This window comes from Artibeus jamaicensis, unplaced genomic scaffold (assembly GCF_021234435.1).
Source record: "Artibeus jamaicensis isolate MK-2021 breed Jamaican fruit bat unplaced genomic scaffold, CSHL_Jam_final contig_465, whole genome shotgun sequence".
NCBI classification, from domain to species: Eukaryota; Metazoa; Chordata; class Mammalia; order Chiroptera; family Phyllostomidae; genus Artibeus; species Artibeus jamaicensis.
The window spans coordinates 22,432,933-22,456,396 of NW_026521843.1; the positions used below are offsets into that span (position 1 = coordinate 22,432,933).

The window sequence follows — 23,464 nt, forward strand, 5'->3', positions numbered from 1 at the left end:
TATGGGTGAGACGAGACAAATTCACACAGATTACCAAGTCCTGTGAAGGAAAAGGGACAGTGCAGCTTCTCTCTTAAGGGGAGAGCACCTGGGAGCACCTCAGCCACTCTTTCAAGAGGAAAGTGCCTTGACCCTTGCCTTAACAAGCTTTTATTGGATTCAATTTGCACAGGAATATAGGGTGTATATGTAAAGCTCATCAGTTATTGTTAGACAGAAATGATTAAACAATAGACAACATTTAAAGAACTCTGAGGGCTTATTCTGAGTCAGGGTGAGATAGTTAAAGGACCATAAAACTTTGGGGAACAAGCACACTTCCTGCTTGGACCCTTATCATTTAAATTGAGGGTATTGGCAAAGCAGATTTCATAGGATTTTAGTCATTCTTTCTTAGAGCTGATCGCCCCGGGGAGCCTGTTTTTTCCAGCACAGGGCAGCATCCACCTCCAGCATTGTTTCAGGCTTAAGGCATTGTTTCAGGCTTAAGTCAGGGGAAGTAAGGCAGCCAAGAGATTAGGAAACTTCTCAAAGACAGAATGAGGACTCAGGCTATGTCAAAGCCAAGGGGCTAGGGCCCATCACCCCCCTTTTCAGTAGCCCCCAAGTCCTTCCCTGATGGCCCTTTTGTGACTGTGCCTGTCTTAGGTAGGTTGTCCTTCTTTTGAGGAACCTTACCCGTCATTGGCTAATCGGTCACCCACCCGGGGCCAACCAGGATGAAGAAAAGGGGGCAGAGGTGGTGCCTCTACAAGGAAGATAAACTTTGTCTCCTAAGTAGCTTATGGTCCCCGGGTCCTTTACTCAGCCATAGCCACGGGGGATTACACCTTCTGAAACCAGGCAGAGCAGTTCCCAACAATTATTTAGGTATTTTTATTATGCATTCCCAGTCATACACAGGGGTGGGCAGAAGTAGGTTAGTAATAATACATAATATAATAATAAATGAATATTACAAGAATAAAATCCATTTCACATACTCACAACTGTAAACCTCCTTTTGCCAACCCCTGTATTCTGCTACAAACAAGACATAAAAAAGTGGTTATTGTGGCTCATATTACAATTAGAACCATATTCAATAGAGGTCAATATTTAACCCAGTATAGACTGTATTGACAAAGAGAATATAAGTAACTTACTAGAGCTAGGTGGCATCCTGTGCATCTTGAAGAAGACAATACTTGTTCGCCAAAGTCTGTCACCCTTTCTCATATGTGGCCACTGTGCGACCTGTTCTGTAAGAATGGCCCAATAAGTGGAGTCCAGTAGAACCTTGTGTGATGATGGACACGGTCTGAAGTTGTACTGCACAATGTAGCAGCCACTTGAAGTGTAGCTAGTATAACTGGGGAACTGGTTTCTAAAGTTTATCTAATTGTAATTAAGTGTAAATAGCTTTATGGCGCTGATGGCTGCTGGACTGGGCAGTGCAGACCTAAAAAGATTTGAGAATGTACAAGTGATTCGGTTTCATCCTTGCATGGGGTAATCCATTGAATTCTAAAACCAAGAACATACATAATGTTTTCTTAGAGGAAAAACAAAACAACTTATGAATAAAGAAATCGTGCCTGTCTAGTGTTTTTTTGAGGAGTAAAATAGGCAAGTAAATAAAGGGGCACTAGTGACTGTGACAGAGCCTGCCACTCTCACAGTGGGGACCCCATGCTTTCATTGCTCTGTGCTCGCATCCAGTGTTGCTGCAACACATCTGTGCTTGTTGACCTAACCTACATACCTTTTTGTTTTCTGTTGTATTTAAAACTACTTGCAGTATGTTACTGGATCAGTTCACGCCTTTGATCATGTACTGTTTCTTTCTGTTTACCAGACAGCATTTAGAAATGACCATCTAGTGAATTAAGTAACCTTTCCTTCTAAAGGAATAGTGGATAGGGAAAGTCTAGAGATAGCTTATTGAATCATTTGGTGATCCCCAAGAAGTACCATTTCTGCCTTTCAAGTCACCTAAGGATAACCATGCTGAGTAGCAAACTACCGGCAGTGAACCTGTATGGATAGAGTTTAATATTGTAATGAAAAAATAAAATAGAATAAAAGTTAACTGGCTACTAATTTAATGATGAACATTGCTGTTACTTTGCATAATTGGTTATATGTGGTAAGCTGTTTATACAAATAACTATAATTAGTGTAATGGATTACACAATTTACATTCACTACACTCAGATCAGCTAAAGATATAAATGTACATTCCTCTATAACTGAATTCAGCTCACTAGCTCTGTTTTGGATAATATGGGAAAACTTGAATTTGTCAATCAAAATTAACTCAGTTCAAGTTCAGAGCTAGTCTTTTTGTGTTAAAGACTCAGTCAAATTCAGGGTTCTCCCCTCTTCCCCCTTCCTCCTCCTCCCCAGGTATAATCTAGATTCCTTGGGGACTCATCATCTAGGAACCACGAGAAGAGGTACTCAGTCCTGATATTGTTTGGTGTCCTTCCTGGACCCCAGATCAGGTAGGAGGCTTCTGTGAGGTATCCTGAAAGGCCCTTTTAACTTTTACTCTGAGAGGTTATTCGTTACCCAGATGTTCTCGACAGAGCTACTCAAAGAGTGGTCTGTGGAACAGAAGCATCAGTGTCCCATCTAGTGTGAGAGCTTAATGGAAATGTACATTCTCAGATTCACCCCAGACCTGGTAAATCAAACCTCTGAGAGCAGTGCCCAGCAAACCGCATTTTAACATGTTCTCCTGGTGACCCTGATGTACCCTAAAGTTTGAGAAGCTTTGTTCTAAAAGACAAAAAGACATATCATGATGAAATTGTAGTTTTAATTAGTGGCAGTTATAGTTACAAGGAAACAAGATGTCCATGGGGCATAGTGAGCTATATCACCATGGAGTATTGGTCTCAGTGGGAGCAGAGTGGCTGAGGTGAAAAAGAAGGTTGAGGTGACCACAGGACATGATGAATGCAGAAGGTGCCTGGGGTCATGGAATGGGTAGAGCAAGCATTGGGGGTGGATTGAAGGAGAGGTTTCAGATGCACGCCCTTACGAGGGGTTAATAATTTGGGTGTGGGGCTCAATCTAATTAGTTTTCTTAAAAATAAGCAATGAGGGGGAACTTGGGCATAGAGATTTAGATAAATACTCCATCCAGAAAAATATTAAACAATGTCATATTACCCGTACTAGTAGGTGATTTCCTTTCAAATGCCTAGGCAGATCTGGATTCTTCTTCCCCATCCCCCAAATACATGCACCCAAACACTTTAAAAAAAAATTGATAATCATAGATTTACTTCCAGGGTGCAAGAGTGGAGTAATCTGACCTCGTTTACTGCCTCCTTTGGGCAGAAACACTTGTCAGCATTGGGATCTGCTCATGACTCTGTTTCCTTTGGGGTAGCTCAGTGGGCCCACACTTCTTCCAGAGAGGGGACTGTGCAATGGCAGGCTGGCCCGATTCTGGACAGAGCAGTTTCTTATAGAAACTTTCTGTGCATTACATAACCTACTGTTTTGATATGCAAAAGATGTCCTTTTGGAAAAGGTACTCATGGATCTTAGTGTGACTTAGCAACAGCCAACCATTGTGTCACCGCCCGGGGAAAACAGTGATAGATGGCTGTAGTGAGGGCCTAGCTACCGGGGCGTCTCACTCTCTTACACACCTTGCTAGGTGTCCCAGGAAAAGGCCCTGAGCACTTTTTTTCTTGATTTTTATAAAAAATGGAGACCTTAGATTGAGTTCTCATGAATTCTCCAAGGAGCTTCTGTTCTTCCTCTTCCCAAAAGCCACCAGAAATGACCTCTGAAAGTGGTTTGCTACTCACTTGACCCAGAAAACCAGACAAAATCATACAAATCAAGAGGTTCAAATCTTCATGTTTATTTTAAGAACACTCGTGAAACTTCCCAGGCCATCAAGAATGTGCATACTCGAAAAGCCACCAAGTATCTGAACAATGTCACTTTAAAGGAGCAGTGTGTCCCATTCCGTCATTACAATGGTGGAGTGGACAGGTGTGTCCTGGCCAAACAGTGTGGTTGGTTGGGCACACAGTTGGTGGCCGAAAAGAGTGCTGAGTTTTTGCTACATGTGCTTAAAAATGCAGAGAGTAATGCTGATCGTAAGGGTTTAGATGTAGACTCTCTGGTCATGGAGCACATCCAGGGGAACGAAGCTCCTGAGATGCAGTGTAGCATTCACAGAGCTCATGGGCAGGCTAACCCATCCCTGCCGCACTGATCCATACTGAAAAAGAGCAGGGTGTTCCTAACCCAGAAGAGGAAGTTGCACAGAAGAAGAAGATAGCCTAGAAGAAACTAAAGAAACAAAAGCTTATGGCCTGGGAGTGATTTCAGTGTAAAATAAATAATAATAAAAGTTAAAAAAATTGAGACTTTATTTTTTAGGGCAGTTTTAAATTCACAGAAAAATTGAGGAGACGGTACAGAGATTTCCCGTATAATCTCTAACCCCACACATGCATAGCCTCCCCATCATCCAGCACCGGACTAGTATGTTACAATTAACGAACATGCATTGACACATCATAATCGTTCAAAGTCCACAGTTTACATTATGGTCCACTCTTGGTGGTGTTTGTTCTATGGATTTGGACAATTGTTTAATGGTGTGAATCCACCATTATGGATTCACACAGGGTATCATACAGAGTATTTTCACTGCCCCAAATATCCTCTGCGCTCTGCCTATTTGTCCCTCCCTCCCCCCAACTCCTGGCAACAGCTGATCTTTGTGCTGTCCCCACAGTTTCACCTTTGTCAGAATGTCACATAGTTGGAATCATATCGCATGCAACCTTTTCCGATTGACTTCCTTTACTTTGTATTATGCATTTAAGTTTCCTCCATATCTTTTTGTGGCTTAACGGTTCATTTCCTTTTAGAGCTGAGTCAGATTCCATTGTCTGGATGGACCACACTTTATCTATTCACCTACTGAAGGACATCATGGTTGCTTCCAAATTTTGGCAAAAATGAAGACAGCTGCTATAAGCATTCATGGGCAGATTTTTGAGTGAACATAAATAAGTTCTCGTCTCATTTGGGTAAATACCAAAGAGCATGATTGCTGGATTGTATGGTAAGAGTATGTTTAGTTTTGTAAGAAACCCCTCAACTGTCTTCCAAAGTGCCTGTCCGCACCTCCAGGGTGAACCCATTTGCACTCCCACCAACAATGAACGAGCGCTCCTGGTGCTCCACATCCTCAGCAGCCCTTCAGTGCGGTCGGTGTTCTGGATTTTGGCCATTCTTGTTTTAGTTTGCATTTCTCTGATGACATATGATGTGGAGCATCTTCTCATATGCTTATTGGTCATCTCTGTGTCTTCTCTGGTGAGGTGACCATTAAAGTCTTTGGCTCATTTTTAAACCAGGTTGTTCATTTTCTTATTGTTGCGTTTTAAGGGTTCATTGTATATTTTGGATGAGTCCATTTTCAGATATTTGTTTTGCAAATACTTTCTCCCAGTCTATGGCTTTTCATTCTCTTGACATTGTCTTTCACAGAGTGGAAGCTTATCTATTATTTCTTTCATGAATTGTGCCTTTGGTGTTGCTTCTAAAAAGTCATAGCCATACCCAGATTGATCTAGGTTTTCTCTAATGTTGTCCTCTAGGAGTTTTATAGTTTTGCCTTTATATTTAGGACACATGTTCCACAGTCACATGATTGGAACTTTTCAGAAAGGTGAGCCACAGGACAGTTTTATTCTAAACTGATGTCATTAGATTCTAGAGTCTCCATCGTCACATTCTGTGTTATTGCCATGTTAACTCCACGTGCAACCTAAACATTCAGTCTTCTGACCGGTTCCACCTACACAGGGCATTTTATGGCCTCAAGGTGATGGCCTAGAAAGGAAGGGAGAGATTTATTTTTGATTAAAATATGGGAAAATGTTTAAGGTAAGCTTTTAAAAAGAAAAACAGAATTGCCGGTATGTTTCGAGTGTAAAGGGCATTGATATATTTATACACCAAGCTTTAATGCTCCCTTTAGTTTCCCACAACTAAATTGAATATCTTGAATATCTGGATAATCTGGGTATTTACCTGAAATACTCTTCAGAGAGGTTCTGTTTCATATGCTTAATATTTTTAAATGGGCGAGTCCACAGGGTATAAAGTCTTCTACTTAATTCCTTAAAATGGAGTAGTTTACTAGTCTCAAAGAGAGAGTATGGCTTATTACTTTTAAAACAGCAAGTTTTGCCTTTTCCTTCAGGGTGTGCTTGAGTTCTGGTGCCCTCTCATATGTTTCACCTGATCTCTCTTTCCGTCCGCTTCCCCGAGTCTTTCCACTTATCTTCCCAAGGGTTCACAGACTTGGCAGGTGTGTGGATGTAATAAGAGACAATTTTATATTTAGACTTAGGCGTTCTTTTGGGTCCCTCTGTTCTCTCCGTATAAGTGGAGGCTTGGTAGGTTTTCTCCTCTGCTCCCTCATTTGACACTGTTTTTTTCCCCTCATTTGACACTTTTCTCACTCCAGCTGCTGGAAGGAGAACCAGAGCTTCCACCCAGATTGTCCTGTGGATCAAGTTACTTCCGACGCCCTGCACCATGAAGCCTCTTCCTTAACTCAAGCAGCTGCAGCTGTAACTCTTGATCATGAAACAGGCCATCTTAAGATGCGTAGAGTCAGTTTACCTTCTCCGTGGATCACATCCTCTCGTCTGTCTTTCTGTGGAAGAAGACCTTCGTTGTTGGCTAAGCTGCAGGAAAGCAGTAGTTCCTTTCAGAGTCAACGGAGTAGAGTTAACTTTGACTCTCAAGAAAAAAGCAGCTCGGGTGATCTCAAATCTCCCTCAGAACATTTTCATTTTAGATCCCGAAGACTTTCCTCCACCCCTAAATTAAGTATCATTTCCTGTTACGAAAGTGCTCTGGGTTTTGATCTTCAACCAAGTTGTGGCAACATATTTAATCCAAGTGAAACCGAAATACTTTCTGATACTGAAAAATATGTATGCTCTTGTTCTTATGACAGTAACATTAAACATTTTGCGAATTTTGAAACACAAGTTCATTCCTCAGCCAGTCGGAACTCGGTTGCTAGAAACAACCATCAACAGAGCACGGCAACCTTCCTGTCCTTTCCAGCCCTCATCCCCTGTTCTTACCAAGAAAATGAAGTTGCCACTGATATTCAAGAAAGAAGCCAATTAAGGAAAGATTCTCTTCATTCTGGTTCTCCAAGTCACAGTAGAGATCACTCTCCAGCTGTGATTTAATAGCGTTCCTTTCAAAGTGTAACTTCTGTTCCTCATACTGTTTGTCTTTTCTTTGTTTTATAAGCTTACTAAAAGCTTTATCCCATTTTTAAGTGAAGCTATCTCAAATGCCAGTTCATTTGTCTCAAGATGAAGACAAATCTTCACCCACTGAAATTCTAAAATGAGGTCACCTCAGATTTAATTCTGTCTTGGAAGGGCAGCTCACATCACAGGCACACTCAAGTAGCCTGTAGAAGTCACTGCTCAGTTGTTATTAGACATCTTCTCCCTTACTAAGCTTCCCTGCATTTTTTGAAAAAGATTTCTATGTTGCAGTCTACATGGAATTTTAACTTCTGTGTTTTTGAAAGATAGTTCATTGACATTATTGGAATATGGAATTCAGTTTGCTCATATATTTCTTTAACGGATTTACTGCTTATAGATTGACTAGTCCCAAATTTCTGAGTGACTCATAATACATCTGTGGTCTGAAAATAACATCAAGCTTTGATATACAGGCCATCTACATGTAAAGCATTCTTTTACAGTTTAACATCTTTTATCCAAGTCTAATCCTCAGAGGTAGTGTTCCTATCTAGTCTACAGGATGGAGCAAAAGTAGGTTTACAGTTGTTCATATGGAAAACAATACAATAATTAATAAATAATAATCCAAGAATAAAGTGTTGTGCATCCTCGCAGCTGTAAACCTACTTTGCTCCTCCCTGTGTGTTGCTCTATGTACCAGTTGAGAAATTTTTATTTGTATGAGCTTGTTAGCTCTATTTCTCATGACATGCATTCCACTGCCAGTTTTTTCTAATACGAGGATCAAACCCTAAATGAAAACACTGTCATGGAATTATGTAGACTGTATTAAAACCAGATATTTTATTAAATACTTTTAAAAAATTATATTTTATTGGTTTTGCTATTGCAGTTGTCCCAGTTTTCCCCCCTTTGCTCTCCACCCGGCAGCCGCCGCTCCCTCAGGCCATCCCCATATCATCGTCCAAGTCTACAGGTCATGCATATATGTCGTCTGGCTATCCCACTTCCTGTGCTGTACTTTACATCCCCGTGGCTATTCTGTAACTACCAATTTGTACTTCTCAATCCCTTCACCTCTTTTACCCATCCCCCAAACCCCCTCTCATCTGGCAACCATCAAAACGTTCTCCATATCTGATTCTGTTTCAGTTCTACTTCTTTGCTTAGTTTGTGTTTTAGATTTAATTGTTGATAGATGTGTATTATTGCCATTTGCTTGTTCATACTGTTCTTAAATAATTCATTTTAACATTTCCTATAATACTGGTTTGGTGATGATGAACTCCTGTAGCTTTTTTCTTGTCTAGGAAGCTCTTTATCTGCCCTTCAATTCTAAAGGATAGCTTTGCTGGGTAGAGTAATCTAGGTTTTCATGACTCTGAATATTTCTTGTCAGTCCCTTCTAGCCTGCAAAGTTTCTTTTGAGTAATCAGCTGATGGTCTTACAGGAGCTCCCTTGTAGGTAACTAGCTATTTCTTTCTTAAGATTCTCTTTGTCTAACTTTTGGCATTTTAATTATGATGGGTCTTTGTGTGTATCTTTTTGGGTTCACCTTGTTTGGAACTCTCTGTGCTTCCTGTACTTGTATGTCTGTCTGTCACTAAGTTAGGGAAGTTTTCTCTCATACAGGTTTCCAATTTCTTCTTGTCTGTCTTCTCCTTCCAGCATCCCAGTGATGCAAATTTTGGAATGCTTGAAGTTGTCCTAGAGGCTCCTTACACTGTCCTCATTTTTTGGATTGTTTTTTCTTCTTGCTGTTTTGACTGGGTAGATTGTTTTTGTTTCTTTATATTCCAAATCACTGATTTGATCCTCAGTTTCATCCACTCTACTGTTGATTCCCTATAAACTGTTCTTCGTTTCAATTAGTGTATCCTTGATTTCTGACTGGTTCTTTTTTATGGTTTCCATGTCCTTTTTGTGCTGTTGAAGTTCTCTGAGTTCATTTGCTCTTCCCTTAGTTCATCAAGCATCCTTATATCCAGTGTTTTGAACACTGCATCTCCTCTCCTTTTAGTTTAGTTCTTCTTATGGAGTTTTGTTCTGTTCTTCCATTTGGGCCATGTTTTACTTATATATTTTTTAAGATTTTATTTGTTTATTTTTAGAGAGAGGGGAAAGAGAGGGAGAGAAACAACAATGTGTAAGAGAAACACTGATCAGTTGCCTTTGCACGCCCCCAACTGGAGACCTGGCCCTGACTGAGAATCAAACTAGCAACCTTTCTTTTCGCAGGCCGGCACTCAGTCCATGAGCCACAGCAGCCAGGGCTCATTTGGGCTATGTTTGAACTTTTTTTTTCCCTAGAGAAAATGATACTTTTAATGTTTGAGTGTATTTCTTCTCATTCTTTAAAACAAATTCTATTTTAAATAATATGTATTTAAAGAATTTAATCTTCACTGTATTTTTTACACTATCTTCATGTCCCCTCATACCCCCCACCCTGAGCAGTCACCAGTGTTCTGCATGTCCATGAGTCCTTTTCCCTTTTCCCAGTCCCTCTATCACCTCACCCGCCTCCACTACTGCTCTCCATCTATGAGTCTGAAAACTCTTTTTAATACACGTGTATGCATGTGTCTGGGAATTCACAGGACTCTAAAATCAGAGATAAAGATGTGTATATTAGTCATTTTAATTTTTTAAAGTTAATACTTTTCAGATTTTTTCCAAAATTTTTATTTTATACTTTTAAATAAAATTTTATTTTTTAAAGTATCTCTAAATTTTTTATTTTATTTTAATTTTATTTTAATTTTTTAAAGATTTTTATTTTTTTATCTTTAGAGGGGAAGGGAAGGGGAGAGGGAGAGAAATATCAATGTGTGGTTGCCTCTCACGCGTCCCCTGCTGGGAACTGGCCTGCAACCCAGGCATGTGCCCTGACTGGGAATCGAACTGCAATCCTTTGCTCTGCAGGCTTGTGCTGAATCCATGAAGCTACACCAGCCAGGGCTAAAATTTTTATTTTTAAGAGTGAAATGTTTTCAAATTTTTTTCATTATATTATATAATATTTATAAATATACTTATCAGAAAAACTAATGAGTGGACAATGCATATAGGCAGTTAAAAATAAGTTATAATGTAATTAATCTTTTAAAAAAGATATATTTATTTATTTATAGACAGAGGGGAAGGGAGGGAGAAAGAGATGGAGAGAAATATCAATGTGTGGTTGCCTCTCACATGCCTCACACCGGGGACCTGGCCCTCAGCCCAGACATGCACCTGACTGGGAATCGAACCAGCAACCCTTTGGTTTACAGACTGGTACTCAATCCACTGGACAGTACCAGCCAGGGCAGAATTGCATTATTTTTAATTACTTGTCAAAATTAAAATATCCCCTAAATTTGTCATGGGCTAAGATGTTATTTTTCTGTTTTGCCATTTCCCTACCTTCCAGTACTATTTGTTGGAGACTCTTTTTTTCCCCTTAAATAGTTTTGTCAAAAACCATTTGACCATATACCTTAGGGTTTACTTCTAGTATGTCTATTCTACCCCACTGATGTATATGTCTGATTTTATGCTCGTACACACTGTTTTCACTAGTATAGTTTTATAAGAAGTTTTTAAATCAGGAAGTGTGAGACCTCTAACTTTGTTGTTCTTTTTCAAGATTGTTTTGACTACCTAGGATTTTCATATGAATTTTAGGATGGATTTTTCTATCTTTATAAAAGACATTGTTAAGATTTTGAGCAGGATTGTACTGAATTTATAGATCACTATGGGTAATATTGCCATCTTGACAATATTAAGTCTTCAAACCCATGACATGAGATTTCCATTTGTGTCTTCTTTAATTTCATTTTTCTATGCTTTCAGGATACAAATCTTTCACCTCCTTGGTTAAGTTTATTTCTCTATATTTTATTCTTTTTGGTGGCATATAAGAGTCATTTTCTTTCTTTTTTTTTTGATTACTCATTATTAACATATAGAAACAACTGATTTTTGGAAGTTATTTTGTATCCTGCAACTTTGCTGATGTTATTAATCCTTAATTTTTTGTGAAATCTTTAGGGTTTTCTACAAACAAGGTCATGTCATCTGTTAAAATTAATTTTACCTTTTCCTTTTCAACTTAGATGCCCTTTATTTCTTGCTGTGGCTGGACTGTGTTGAATAGAAGTGGCAAAAACAAGCACTTTTGTCTCGTTCCTGATTTTAGAGGAAAAACTTTCAGTCTTTTGACCTTGAGTATAATGTTAACTGTGGGCTTTTCATATATGGTTATTGTTGTGTTGAGGTAGTTTCATTCTATTCCTTCCTAGTTTGCCCTACATTTTCATTATGAAAGGGTATGGAATTTTGTCTAAAGATTTTTCCCTGCAACAATTAAAATTATTATTGTTTTCCCCCCTTGATTCTATTATTGTGGTGCATTACACTGATTGGTTTTCATATATTGGCTAATCCTTGCATTCCTAGAATTAATCCCATTTGGCATATAAACATTTCAGTATGCTTTCAAACCTTTTTTGCTTGTGTTTTATTAAGGATTTTTGCATCAATATTTATCAAAAATATTGTTCAATTTTTTTTTTGTATTTGTTTGGCTTCGGTGTCAGGGTAATGATGGCCTTATAGAATGAGTTAAGGAATGTTCTTTCTCTTTAATTAACTTTTTGGAGGAGTTTGAGTAATACTCATTTTATTTTATTTTTTGTTGTTGTTAAAAGAATTTATTTATTTTTAGAGATAGGGGAAGAGAGGGAGAGAGAGAAATATCAATGTGTGGTTTCCCCTTGCACACCCTCTACTGGGGACCTGGCCTGCAATTGAACCGGCAACCTGTTGGTTCACAGGCCAGTGCTCAATACACTGGGCCACATGAGCCAAGGCATACTCATTTTAATTATTCTTTAAATGTTTGTGGAATTCAGCAGTGAAGTCTTGTGGTCCTGGGCTTTTCCTTGTAGTAGAAGGTTTTTGATTACTGATTCCATCTCACTTGTTATAAATCTGTTCAGATTTTCTATTTCTTCCTGATTCAGACTGGGTAGGTTGTATATTTTTAGGGATTTATCCATTTCATCTCGGTTTTCCAGTTTGTTGGTATACTGTCCTTCATAGAACTCTCATAATTCTTTTTATTTCTGTAAAATTGGTTGTGATGGTCTCTCATTTCTGAGTTCAGTTATTTCATTCTACCCTCCTTTTTTTCTTTAACTAAAGGTTTGTCTGTTTTGTTCATCTTTTGGAAAAACCAACTTTTGGTTTTGTTAATTTTCTCTATTGTTGTTTTTATTAAATTCTCTATTGTATTTATATCTGTTCTATTCTTTACTATTTTCTTACTTCTGCTAGCTTTGGGTTTAAGTTGCTTCCCCCCCGACCCTGATTCTCCAGGTGTGAATTTAGGTTGTGATTTGAGACCTTTCTTTTTAACATACACATTTTCAGCTACAAATTTTCTCCTTTGCACTACTTTTGCTACTTTTCCTAACATTTGGTATAGAGTGTATTTGTCTTCTTTTGACTCAATATATTTTCTAAATTCCCTTGTGATTTCTTCTTTGACCCATTGGATGTTTAAGAGTGTGTTGCTTAAATTTTAAATATTTGTGGATTTTCCAGTTTCTATTTTGTTGTTGATTTCTAATTTCATTTCACTGAAATTAGAAGGGATACTTTGTAAGATTTTAATCTTTTAAAAATCATTAAGACTTGTGTTGTGGCATAACATATCCACCCTGGAGAAAACTACATGTGCACTTGAGGAGAATGTGTGTTCCTCTGTTGTTGAGTGAAATGTTCTGGATAGGTCTGTTAGGTCAAATTGGTCACTAGTTATATTCAGTTCTTCTGTCCTGTTGATCATTTGTGCAGGTGAGGTATTGAAGTCTCTAGTAATATTACCTAGTTCTCTATTTCTCCCTTTAGTTGTCAGTGTTTACTTCATATATATTTAGGGACTCTAATGTTTAGTGAATATGTTTATTATTGTTATATATTCTCGGCAAATTGAGTCTTTTATAATTATATAATGTCCTTCTTTGTCTCTTGTAAGTTTTTAAGTTAAATTTATTTTCTCTGATGTTAGTGTAGTCAGCCCTGTTTTCTTCTCATTATTATTTACATGAAATACCTTTTATATCCTTTTACTTTCAACCCATTACCTGCCCTTAGTTCTAAAATGAGTCTCTTATAGACAACATATAGTTGATTATGATTTTTTTATCCATTCTACCAACCCATATCTTTTGATTGGGGAATTTAATTCATTTACTTTTATTTTATTTTCTTTTATTTTATTTTCTTTTATTTTATTTTCTTTTCTTTTATTTTATTTTATTTTATTTTATTTTTGGGTGTGATGAAAATGTTTTTTTAATTAATTTATTTAATTGTTGTTCAAGTACAGTTTTCTGTCTCTTACTCCCATCCCACCCCCCCCCCCCCCAGTGCTCCCCACCTCCCTCCCATTTCCACTTCATTTGGTTTTTGTCCATGTGTCCTTTATACTAATTCCTGGCCATGTGTCCTTTATACTAATTCCTTGCCCTTTTCCACTGAAATTCCCTCCCCTCTCTCCTCTGGTCACAGTCAGCCTATTCTAAACAACATAACAAATAAGCAAGCAAAATATAACCAAAGATACTCAAATAATTCATTTACTTTTAAAGTAATTGCTAATAGGGAAGGACTTACTATTGCCATTTGTTATTACTCTTCTATGTGTCTTATGTGGCTTTTTCCTTTCATTTCCTCCCTTAGTACATTCCTTTGTGTTTACTTGATTTCTAAATGTGTAAATTAGTTAAACTTACACTTTTTTTCTTCATATAAATGAAATAACATGCTCTGTACCCTTTTGTGTCTAGCTTCTCTCAGTTGACATTATTTTGGGGTAGTCATCCATTTTGTTGTGTATAGTTGTAGATTGTTCATTCTCATTACTAAGTATTCCTCTGTTGTGTAAATATACCACAGTATTTAAGCTTTCTATTTCTAATAGTCGTTTGATAGTTTCCTTTTGTGGAATATTATGACTGGATAAACATAGGTACACATTTCTATTGGGTATATTCCTAGATAGGAAATTGCTAGATCCATAGAGTGCACATATCCAGATTTCAAATGCATTGCCACACATATTTCCAAGTCACTTATACCTACTTACGCTCCCAGCAGCCATAGGCTAGAGCTCTGTTTTCCCCACATCCTCACCCACCCTTAGGATTTTCTCTTTTTCATTTTAGCCATTCTGGTAAGCATAGTTAGAAGTATGCTTTTTAAAATTATTTTTAAATGTTCAGTTTTTCTCCTCTACTTTTTAGTGGTGATTTCTAATATAGTTGCATTGTGAACAGAGAATATAGTCTACAAGAGAGATTGTTATCTTCTGTGGCTTGCTCTCTGGCCTTGGGCACATGGCATTTTCCCTAAATATTCCATATGTGCTAGAATAAAAAGTGGTCTCCAGATGTTCCATGTCTAGTTCTATATATGTTGGTTTGACCTGAGCTTGTTAACTTTGGTGTTTATATTGTATCCTTACTATTTTTTCATGTATTTTATCCATTACTTAGAATTTCATGTTAAAAATCTCCCATTCTGATTAGTGGATTTAATTACTCTTTGTATATCTTTTAATTTGTGCTTTTTATGTATTTGGAGCTTGTGTTTTTAGATGCATAGAAGTATTGTTTTATGTCTGTCTTTAAATTAATTGCTTTTTCTCCCTAAAGAATATTACATCTAATGTTAATATCATGACTTTCTTCTTATTATAACTTTTTAAATTATATCTCTGGTGCATAAAATTGAATTAAAAATTCTTTTCAGCTCATGCAGACCTGGATGATTGGTTCATGCATGTGTCACTCTTACCAATGTATATGCTTAGTTGTAAATAAGGTAATAAGTATCCATGAAGCCACCTCCTAAAATAAAAGATAGGACCCAAACAATAATCCTCGTTTGATCCCCTGCCAGCCCTTAATTCTGAATCTATATTGTTCGTTCCTGGCTTTCTTTTTTTGTATAATTTTATTGCATGTGTGTATTCCTTAAAAAACATTTAACTTCCTTGTTTTTATAGAAGGGGGATCATACTGTATAGAATTTTAGGAGCTTATTTTTCCACTGAATATGAGTTCGTTGAGACTCCTCTGTATTTGGCATGTGTACATCACTGCATTTCTCTCGTTTCGACTGTTGTTTAATACTCATCCACTCGCCTGTTGGGCGTGCAGGTTATTACCCGGCGTTTGCTACTGGGAAAGTGCTGTTGTCGCTGTCTGCACACAGCTGTCCTGTGGTGTGCATGTAGGGGACTTGGGCGCTGGGCCCTAGGTATGTGAAGGTTCAATATAATAGAAAGATAATGCCGAAGTGCCTTCCTGATTGGTTTTACCAATTCACATGCACATCAAACCCTATGGATGAACTTCCTCTCCAACACTTGGTGTTTTCAGACTTTCTAAATTTTGTAAATGAAAAGATGTAAAACAGTGGCTCTTCGTGGTCATTCTTTGCAATTCTCATCACCAGTGAATGTTTGGCATCTTTTCTTGGCTATATGTATTTACTCATTTGGGAAAGCCTATTTATTATATTTTTGAACATATTTCCATGGAGTTTACTGTGTTTGTTACTTAATTTGGGAAATATTTATGTATTCTTATAATTAATGTTGTCCAGTGAGGTGTGTTAAAAAACACCTGTTTCTAGTTTTTAAATTGTTTTTGTATTTTTGAAAGTATCTGTTGATTAGCAGCAGTTTTTCATTTTCATGCAGTCAAATTGATTACTCGTCTATAGTTAATAATTCTTTATATTTAATGATTTTTATCTTAGTTAAAATTTTTTTATCCTAAAGAATGAAAGATAATCACCTAAACAGTTTTAATTCTTTATACCATCTAGAGTTATTTTTAAATATTAAAAGGTAGAGATTCAATTTCATTTTGTTTTTGTAGAGATAACCACTTTTTTTAGCTCAATCCATACTGATGTGAGATTTGACATACCATCTCTGTTATGTTCTACATTTCCATGTATGAGGGGGGACCCCCAAAATGGGATTTATTTGTACAAAATCGTGTATGTATTCTTACATGTTTAAACTCAGTCACCTTCAAAGTGCTTTCCTTTCAATGCAATACACTTATCGAGATGTTTTTTTCCACTGCTCAAAACAGTTTTTGAACTCATTGATATTGGTGCCTTTTAGTGCTTCTGCCATTTTTTGTTTTCACCTCTCCCACATTGGCAGAATGTTTCCCTTTGAAGACTTTTTTTCATTTGGGGAAACCAAAAATGTCAGGAGCAAGATCAGGTGAATAGTGAGGGTGGGGCATAAGGTCAGGCCGTTTTGAGGTTAAAAACTGCTGAACAGAGCACAGTGTGGGCAGGTACACTCGTAAAATTGCCCATCAGGAAATGGGCAGAAAAAGTCTTCAAAAAAAATTCCCTGAGTCCAAACGTAGCCTCTCACAACACCAGCTGGTGCACTGATACAGATGGGTTCCTAGCACATTCACCTAGTTGGGGAAGCCTGTACTACAAGGGGCTGCCCTCCAGAAGATAATTCTGGTTTTGGGGGTCCCCTGTCATATGGATGGATTTGTTTCTGGGCTCCACTCTATTCTGTCACTCACCCATTTATTCTTGTACCAGTACACACTGTCTTTAATTATTGTAGCTCTAATTTGTCCTCATTTTTAGTGAAGTAAATCTTCTTTCCCTGTTCTCTTTCATCAAGAGTGCTCTGAATGTTCTAGGCTCTTTACTTTTCCATATCACTTTTAGAGTCATCTCATTAAATTTCATGTGAAAATTCCTGTTAGTTTCATGAAATTGGGATTACATTGAATCTGTAGATTAATCTGGAGAGAATTTACATATAATATTGTGTTTTTAACTATAGACTTTTTTCATGCATAATAGGTCTCTTTTAAACATCTTTTAATGCATCTTTTATAATGTTCTCCATTGAATTTTCCCATATTTTGTATTAGATTTATTCCTAGGTATTTGATATTCTCTGAGATCATTGTAAATTAAATATTTAATTATGCTTTTTAGGTTCTTTGCTCCTAATATATAAAAAAATGAAACTGACTTTTATATGTCAATCTCACATGTAGCCAACTTGCTAAGCTCTCCTGCTGGTGTTATAACTTGCAGATTTTTAAATGTTGTCTATGTAAATAACCATATCATTTGCAGTAAAAGAGGGTTGCATTACATTTGAACGAGTATGTGAAACAGGCAAGGAATTGAACTATGTGGCTCTTCAGGGAAGAACAGAACAGGCAGAAGGAACAGCAAGTACAAAGCTGTTGTATCAGGACTGTGACCGATGTGTTCAAGGACTCTCAAGGCAGCCAGAGCACCTGGAGGGCCGTGGGCAGGGAAGGAGCACCGTGGATGAGGTTGGGGCACTGGGGCAGATTGTGTAGGGCCTTGTGGGCCACTATAAGGACTCGGATTTTCATTCTGATCTGGACACCCATTGGAGGTTTTGAGCACAGGGTGACATAATTGGAATCAGGTTTTCCAAAGACCATCTGGCTGCTGGGTGGAGAATCAGCTATAAGGGTCAAGGACTGCAGCAGGAAGATGTGATTATAGTGATCCAGGTGGGAGGATGGTGGTTCAGACCAGGGCAGTAGTAGGCAGAGGTGGTGATACAGTGGCTGTCTTCTGGATCTGTTTTGAGGATAGAACCCAGAGGAATTTCTAACAGACTGGATATTGCCTAGGAGAGAAAAAGAATAGCCAAGGATGATTCTAAGTGTTTTGATAGGGCAACGGAAGAATGAAGTTTCCATTAATAATGTTGTTGAAGAAGTTGAATATCATTTCATATAGCGCCTTCTTTATGAGGGCTTTGAAATAAATTTATTTGGTATTGGAAACAGTTGCACTTCTCTCAAAAACTTGTTTCATTTGTATCTTTGTTAGTATTTGCTCAGGACTGTGGCTACATTGGCTACTGGAAGATTTGTGTCCCTTGTAGTATGGATATAGATATTTAACATATATGTATTTTTTTATTTACCTCACTCACATTTGGCCTTGTTTTTATCTTTTTTCACTACTTCTAATTAGTTCTCTTATATGTTATGCATCCTTACATACCTTCTTAAAATTTTTTAGAACAGGACAAGTTTTAAATAAATGAAAACAGATTGTTTTCTGTATGCCACATAAAAAAAGTGGAAAGTAGTGTGAATTTTTTAAAACTGAGAATTAGAACATCATCTGGAACTATAAATACATACGTATGCGCGTGTCTTTGAGTGCCTGCTGAGCATTCGCCAATGTTCAGTGCATACCTACTATGTGTCCGGTGCTGTTCTAGGCACTTGATACATCACTGAGAAAACAAAGAACCCTGTTGTCAGGGACCATGCAATCCAGTGGGGGTGATGCTGAATAAAAAGAAAAAGCATGTGGAGTAGACTGGTAAATTATATAGTATAGTAGAAGATGATACGTCCTACAGGGAAGAAATGCCAGCTGTGATAAGGGAAATTGGCCGTGGAGGGAATGGGTGGGTTGCAGGGTGGAGGTTGCAGTAACGGATAGAGTGGCCTGGGAGGGCCGCTTGGAGGTGACAACATTGGAGCTGAGACTGCAAAGAGGTGAGGATATGAGGGAAGAGCATTCCATCAGAGGGAAGAGCAAGCGAAGGTCCTGAGGTGGCAGTGTGACTAGCATGTTTAAGGCGCAGCTGGGCAGCCGGTGCGGAGCTGGGTGAGTGAGAAGAGGGGTAGGACCGGAGAGGTGGTGTGGGCTAGGAGAGAAATCACATAGGCCCTCCTGGACCGTGGTGAGGACTTGAGATTTTCTATGTGCAAAAGGGTTTCAGCATAAGAGTGGAATGATTTTTAAAGGGTTACTCTGGCCACTATCGTATCACTTTCAAGAGAGTTGATGATTATTTCTGCAATTTTAGGTATGTTACAGCTAATACTGACACAGAAGAACAGAGTTTCCCAGTCCTCCAAGCACTTAACACACACACTGAGGAATTAAAGTTGGATGTCCTTCTGCAGAAGGCAGATCACTTACGTATGAATGAGTCCAGCAAAATGGAGAGTTTTGAACTACTTTGGGACCACAAAGAAAAGGTAAGAGATATATGATAATAACATGCGTATAGTTTTGATTTTTTATTTAATCTACTATCCCATTCATAATTTAACCATAAGAGTTGTGTCAGAGTTCACAGGAGCTTAATGACTGATGCAAAGTGTTTCTGTAATATGATGAAAAATTGTATAATGTGTTTATAACAATTTATTAGGCTCCAAGATTCTGAAAGTGGGAATTAGAGATATGAGTATTCAGATTTACTATATTTTGCTGTGTATAATGCACACTTTTTGCCCAATTTTTTGAGGGAAAAATAAGGATGCTCATTATACTTGCATGGGTATTATGATTACATACCATGGGTATAGAATGGGCATAATAATCCATGTATAATATGCACAAAAACATGGGTGCACATTATACACAGCAAAATACAGTACTTTGATTTTTATTAATTTGTTATATTTAATATTTTATTACATAAATAATAAGACACATTGATACTCTTAAGGAGGAAGAAAAATTACATTTTAAGTTTTCTAACTTAGAGTTACTAACAGCAATTATTAATATAAATGTTTTAATCTTCTTCTATCAGTGGTTATTCTTCAGTGTTTAATGTTGGGATGAATTGGGGAAGCCCATTCCTGCCATTGTCACAGTCACCACCACTGCCACCATCACTACCAACATCAACGCCAGTATCATCACCACCACCACCAATACCGCCACCACCATCACCACTGTGACCACCTACACCAATACCAACATCAAAAATAAGAGTTTGCAAAATCCCAAAGGCAATAAATCTCTTTCCCATAAACAAATCTAACCTTTGAGAATTGAGTAACTCTAAACACATTGTCTAGAAGTTTTTAAATCTCCAGGATTATGTTTAGGTAATTTAGGTAAAAAAAAAAACAGCTGCTCTTTTGAGTCATTTGTGATCTGTAATAACTTACTGATACTATCTGAAACACTCATTGAAACTTTGCATTGATAGTAGATAACTTAGAAAATAAATAAGAGGATACTACAACCCAGGGAGAGTGTGTGGATTCTGGCATCTATCAAGTCTGTCTTCTACCTAGGTGTGGGGCTAATGTCTGCATAGTATTAATTGGCTTTAAGTTCCAAATGTAACACTATATTAAAGTTTCATTAAGTAGCCATGAATATTTAAGTCATTTTTGTAGCCATGAATATTTTTGTAGCCATGAATATTTTCATTTAAAATGTTACATGCACAGGAATAGATTCAGCCATCTATAAATACCAGCTTGCCTACCTAATCTGTTAAAGTTGCAGTGGAAAACATTTTTAGTTTGGTCGAGGTGCTGAGTTAGTCTGACTTGTGGTTCTATCTTTTCAGTTTAGAGATGAAATAGAATTTATTTGGCGGTTTGCTCGTGCTTATGGAGACATGTATGAGCTCTCTACAAATATGCAAGAAAAGAAACATTACGCTAATATTGGTAAGTATTTTGTAAAGATCAGTTATCCTCAAGTGGCAATTACTGCCTATAATAAAACACTAATGAATTTTAATTAAAGCTAAATTATCTTAGCTAAAATCAATATGTTTAATCTATTCCAGTATACCCTGGTACTGAAAAATACACGCAGTCTAAGGACAAAAAGGTTTTGTAGGACTAAGTGTAGGTTCTTTAAGAATGTTTGAATACATTAGAGTAAGCAACTGGAAAACTCAAATTGTAGCTTTTAAAACATTTTTTTTTTAAGATTTTATTTATTTATCTTTAGAGGGGAAGGGAAGGCGAGAGGGAGAGAAACATCAATGTATGGCTGCCTTTCATGCGTCCGCCGCTGGGAACTGGCCCGCAACCCAGGCATGTGCCCTGACTGGGAACTGAACTGCGAATGTCTTGTTCACAGGCCCGCGCTCAATTCACTGAGCCACACCAGCCAGGGCTGTAGCTTTTAATGTTTAATAATAAAGCCACAGAAAGATGAGACATGAAGTGCTAACGTTCGAGAAGCGATAATAGGCAGAAGACACTTATCCTCAAAAATTGTCTTTCACCACAACTAAAATAACCTTCCCGCTTCCTATAACATAGAACTCCAGGTACCACAAAAAAATAACTACTCAGACTTTAATTAGTTTTTTCAAAATTTATCTTGATAAAACAAGGTTAACCTTGAGTTGACCATTGTTGTAGCTGAGGGATAAGTACATGGTGGTTTATGATACTGTCCTCTATACTCTTCTGCTTATTTTTGAAATTTTCCATAATAAAAACAACAAAACAAAAAGAGCCAGAATATTAAGCTATTTATATATGTGTACTTCACCTTGACTCTCACTGGATAGCAAAACTCTTTCTTGCAAGAAGTCCCTTCACTGCCATTTCCATGAGCTTCAGGTTAATGATCTGACTAAAAACTTCTTTAATTCCAACGTCCTCTCTTTTGCAAGCTTTCCTTGTCTAAGATAACATGGGGAAGATACAGCAGGAAGACAATGATACTTCAGATTTCCTTCCAGTCTCTTTTTCTGTCCTTTTTATTTCCAAGAAGAAAGTATTTCCAAACTTCTGTAATTACGTTTCTTCCGCCAGTGATTTCCTTGCCAGTTGACCACTGTGCTTCGATTCTCTCTCAGTAGGGGGTGGATGAGAGGAATCCTCTTGTTCGTTAAAAATCCATCATCAGTTTGTGGGGCAGTTTTTCCACAGCAAGTCATCTCGCAGGCCATAGACAAAATGGAATTCTAGAGAAGAGATTTATTAACGTGAAGGTAAATAAAAATTTAACCAAAGAGAAAAAACTGACTTTTTATATCTACTAAGAAAATCAAAGTATATCAATATAAATTGTTCTAAAATTCATTATATTAAATACTTTAAAAAATTATTGCATTTTTTCCATTACCATTTAGCTCCCTTGTACCCCCCACACCCTGGCAGCCACCACCTTGTCATCCATACCCATGAGTCCTTTATCCTTTTTGCTTGATCCATCTGCTCTCTAACCCCACTGTTTTCTCCAGCTGTCGTCCTGCTCTCTATCTATAAGTCTGTCTCTATTTTGCCTGTTAGTTCAGTTTGTTCATTAGATTCCACATATGAGTGAAATCCTATGGTATTTGTCTTTCTTTGGCTTACTTCACGTAGCATAATGTTCTCTAGGTCCATTCATGCTACTGCAGAGGGTAAGATTTTCTTGTTCACGGCCATATAGTATTGCATTGTGTAAATGTCCCTTAATTATTTTATCCCTCATCTACTGATGGGCACTTGGGCTGCTTCCATATCTTGTTGATTGTAAATAATGCTACAATGAACATACAGGTTGCTTATGTTCTTCTGAGTTAGTGTTTTGGGTTCCTTCAGATATGTTCCCAGAAGTGAGATCATGGAGTCAAAAGGCAAATCCATTTTTAATTTTTTGAAGTATCTCCATACTGCTTTCCACAGTGGCTGCATCAACCTGCATTCCCACCACATCCTCACCAGCACTTGTTGTTTGTTGATTTATTGATGATGGCCAATGAAGGGTGAAAGGAAGGAGAAGAGGGAGCGGGGGAGAGAGGTAACTATGATCAAGACAGTGGGACACTAAGGAACTTACGGTGCAGGACAGTATGGAGACAGGCAATTTTCACTCAGTGTACAGGTAGTAAGTGCTTGGTGATGCCAAAGTAAATACATTGGAGCTGAGATCAGCCATGACAGGTGTGAGGTGATATCTCATTGAGGTTTTAATTTGCATTTCTCTGATGATTAGTGACACTGAGCATCTTTTGTCTACTGGCCATCTGTATGTCCTCTTTGGAGAAGTGCCTGTTCAGGTCCTTTGCCCATTTTTAAATTGGATTGTTTAGGGTTTTTTGTATTGAGTTTTGTAACCTCTTTATAAATTTTGGATATTAACCCCTTATCAGATGTATTGGCAAATATGTTCTCCCATTCCATGGGTTGTCCTTGTGTTTTGTTCATAGTTTTCTTTGCTGTGCAAAAACTTTTTAGTTTGATGTAATTTTGTTTATTTTTTCTTTTGTTTCCCTTGCCTGGGGAGATATATCAGATAAAATATTGCTATAAGCAGAGTCTAAGATTTTACTGCCTATACTTTATTCTATAATTTTTATGGTTTG

At 37.6% G+C, this 23,464-nt stretch overlaps 1 protein-coding gene across 2 annotated transcripts in view; it reads left to right on the top strand.

The window, feature by feature from the left end:
• Positions 1–23,464, top strand: part of RMDN2 (regulator of microtubule dynamics 2) — a 54,592-nt gene that overhangs the window by 7,518 nt on the left and 23,610 nt on the right. For both annotated transcript variants that reach the window (XM_037165415.2, XM_037165414.2), the window contains exons 3-4: positions 19,205–19,379; positions 20,717–20,819. In XM_037165415.2, coding sequence (XP_037021310.2) covers positions 19,205–19,379; positions 20,717–20,819 — 278 coding nt within the window. The remainder of the gene's footprint in view (positions 1–19,204; positions 19,380–20,716; positions 20,820–23,464) is intronic.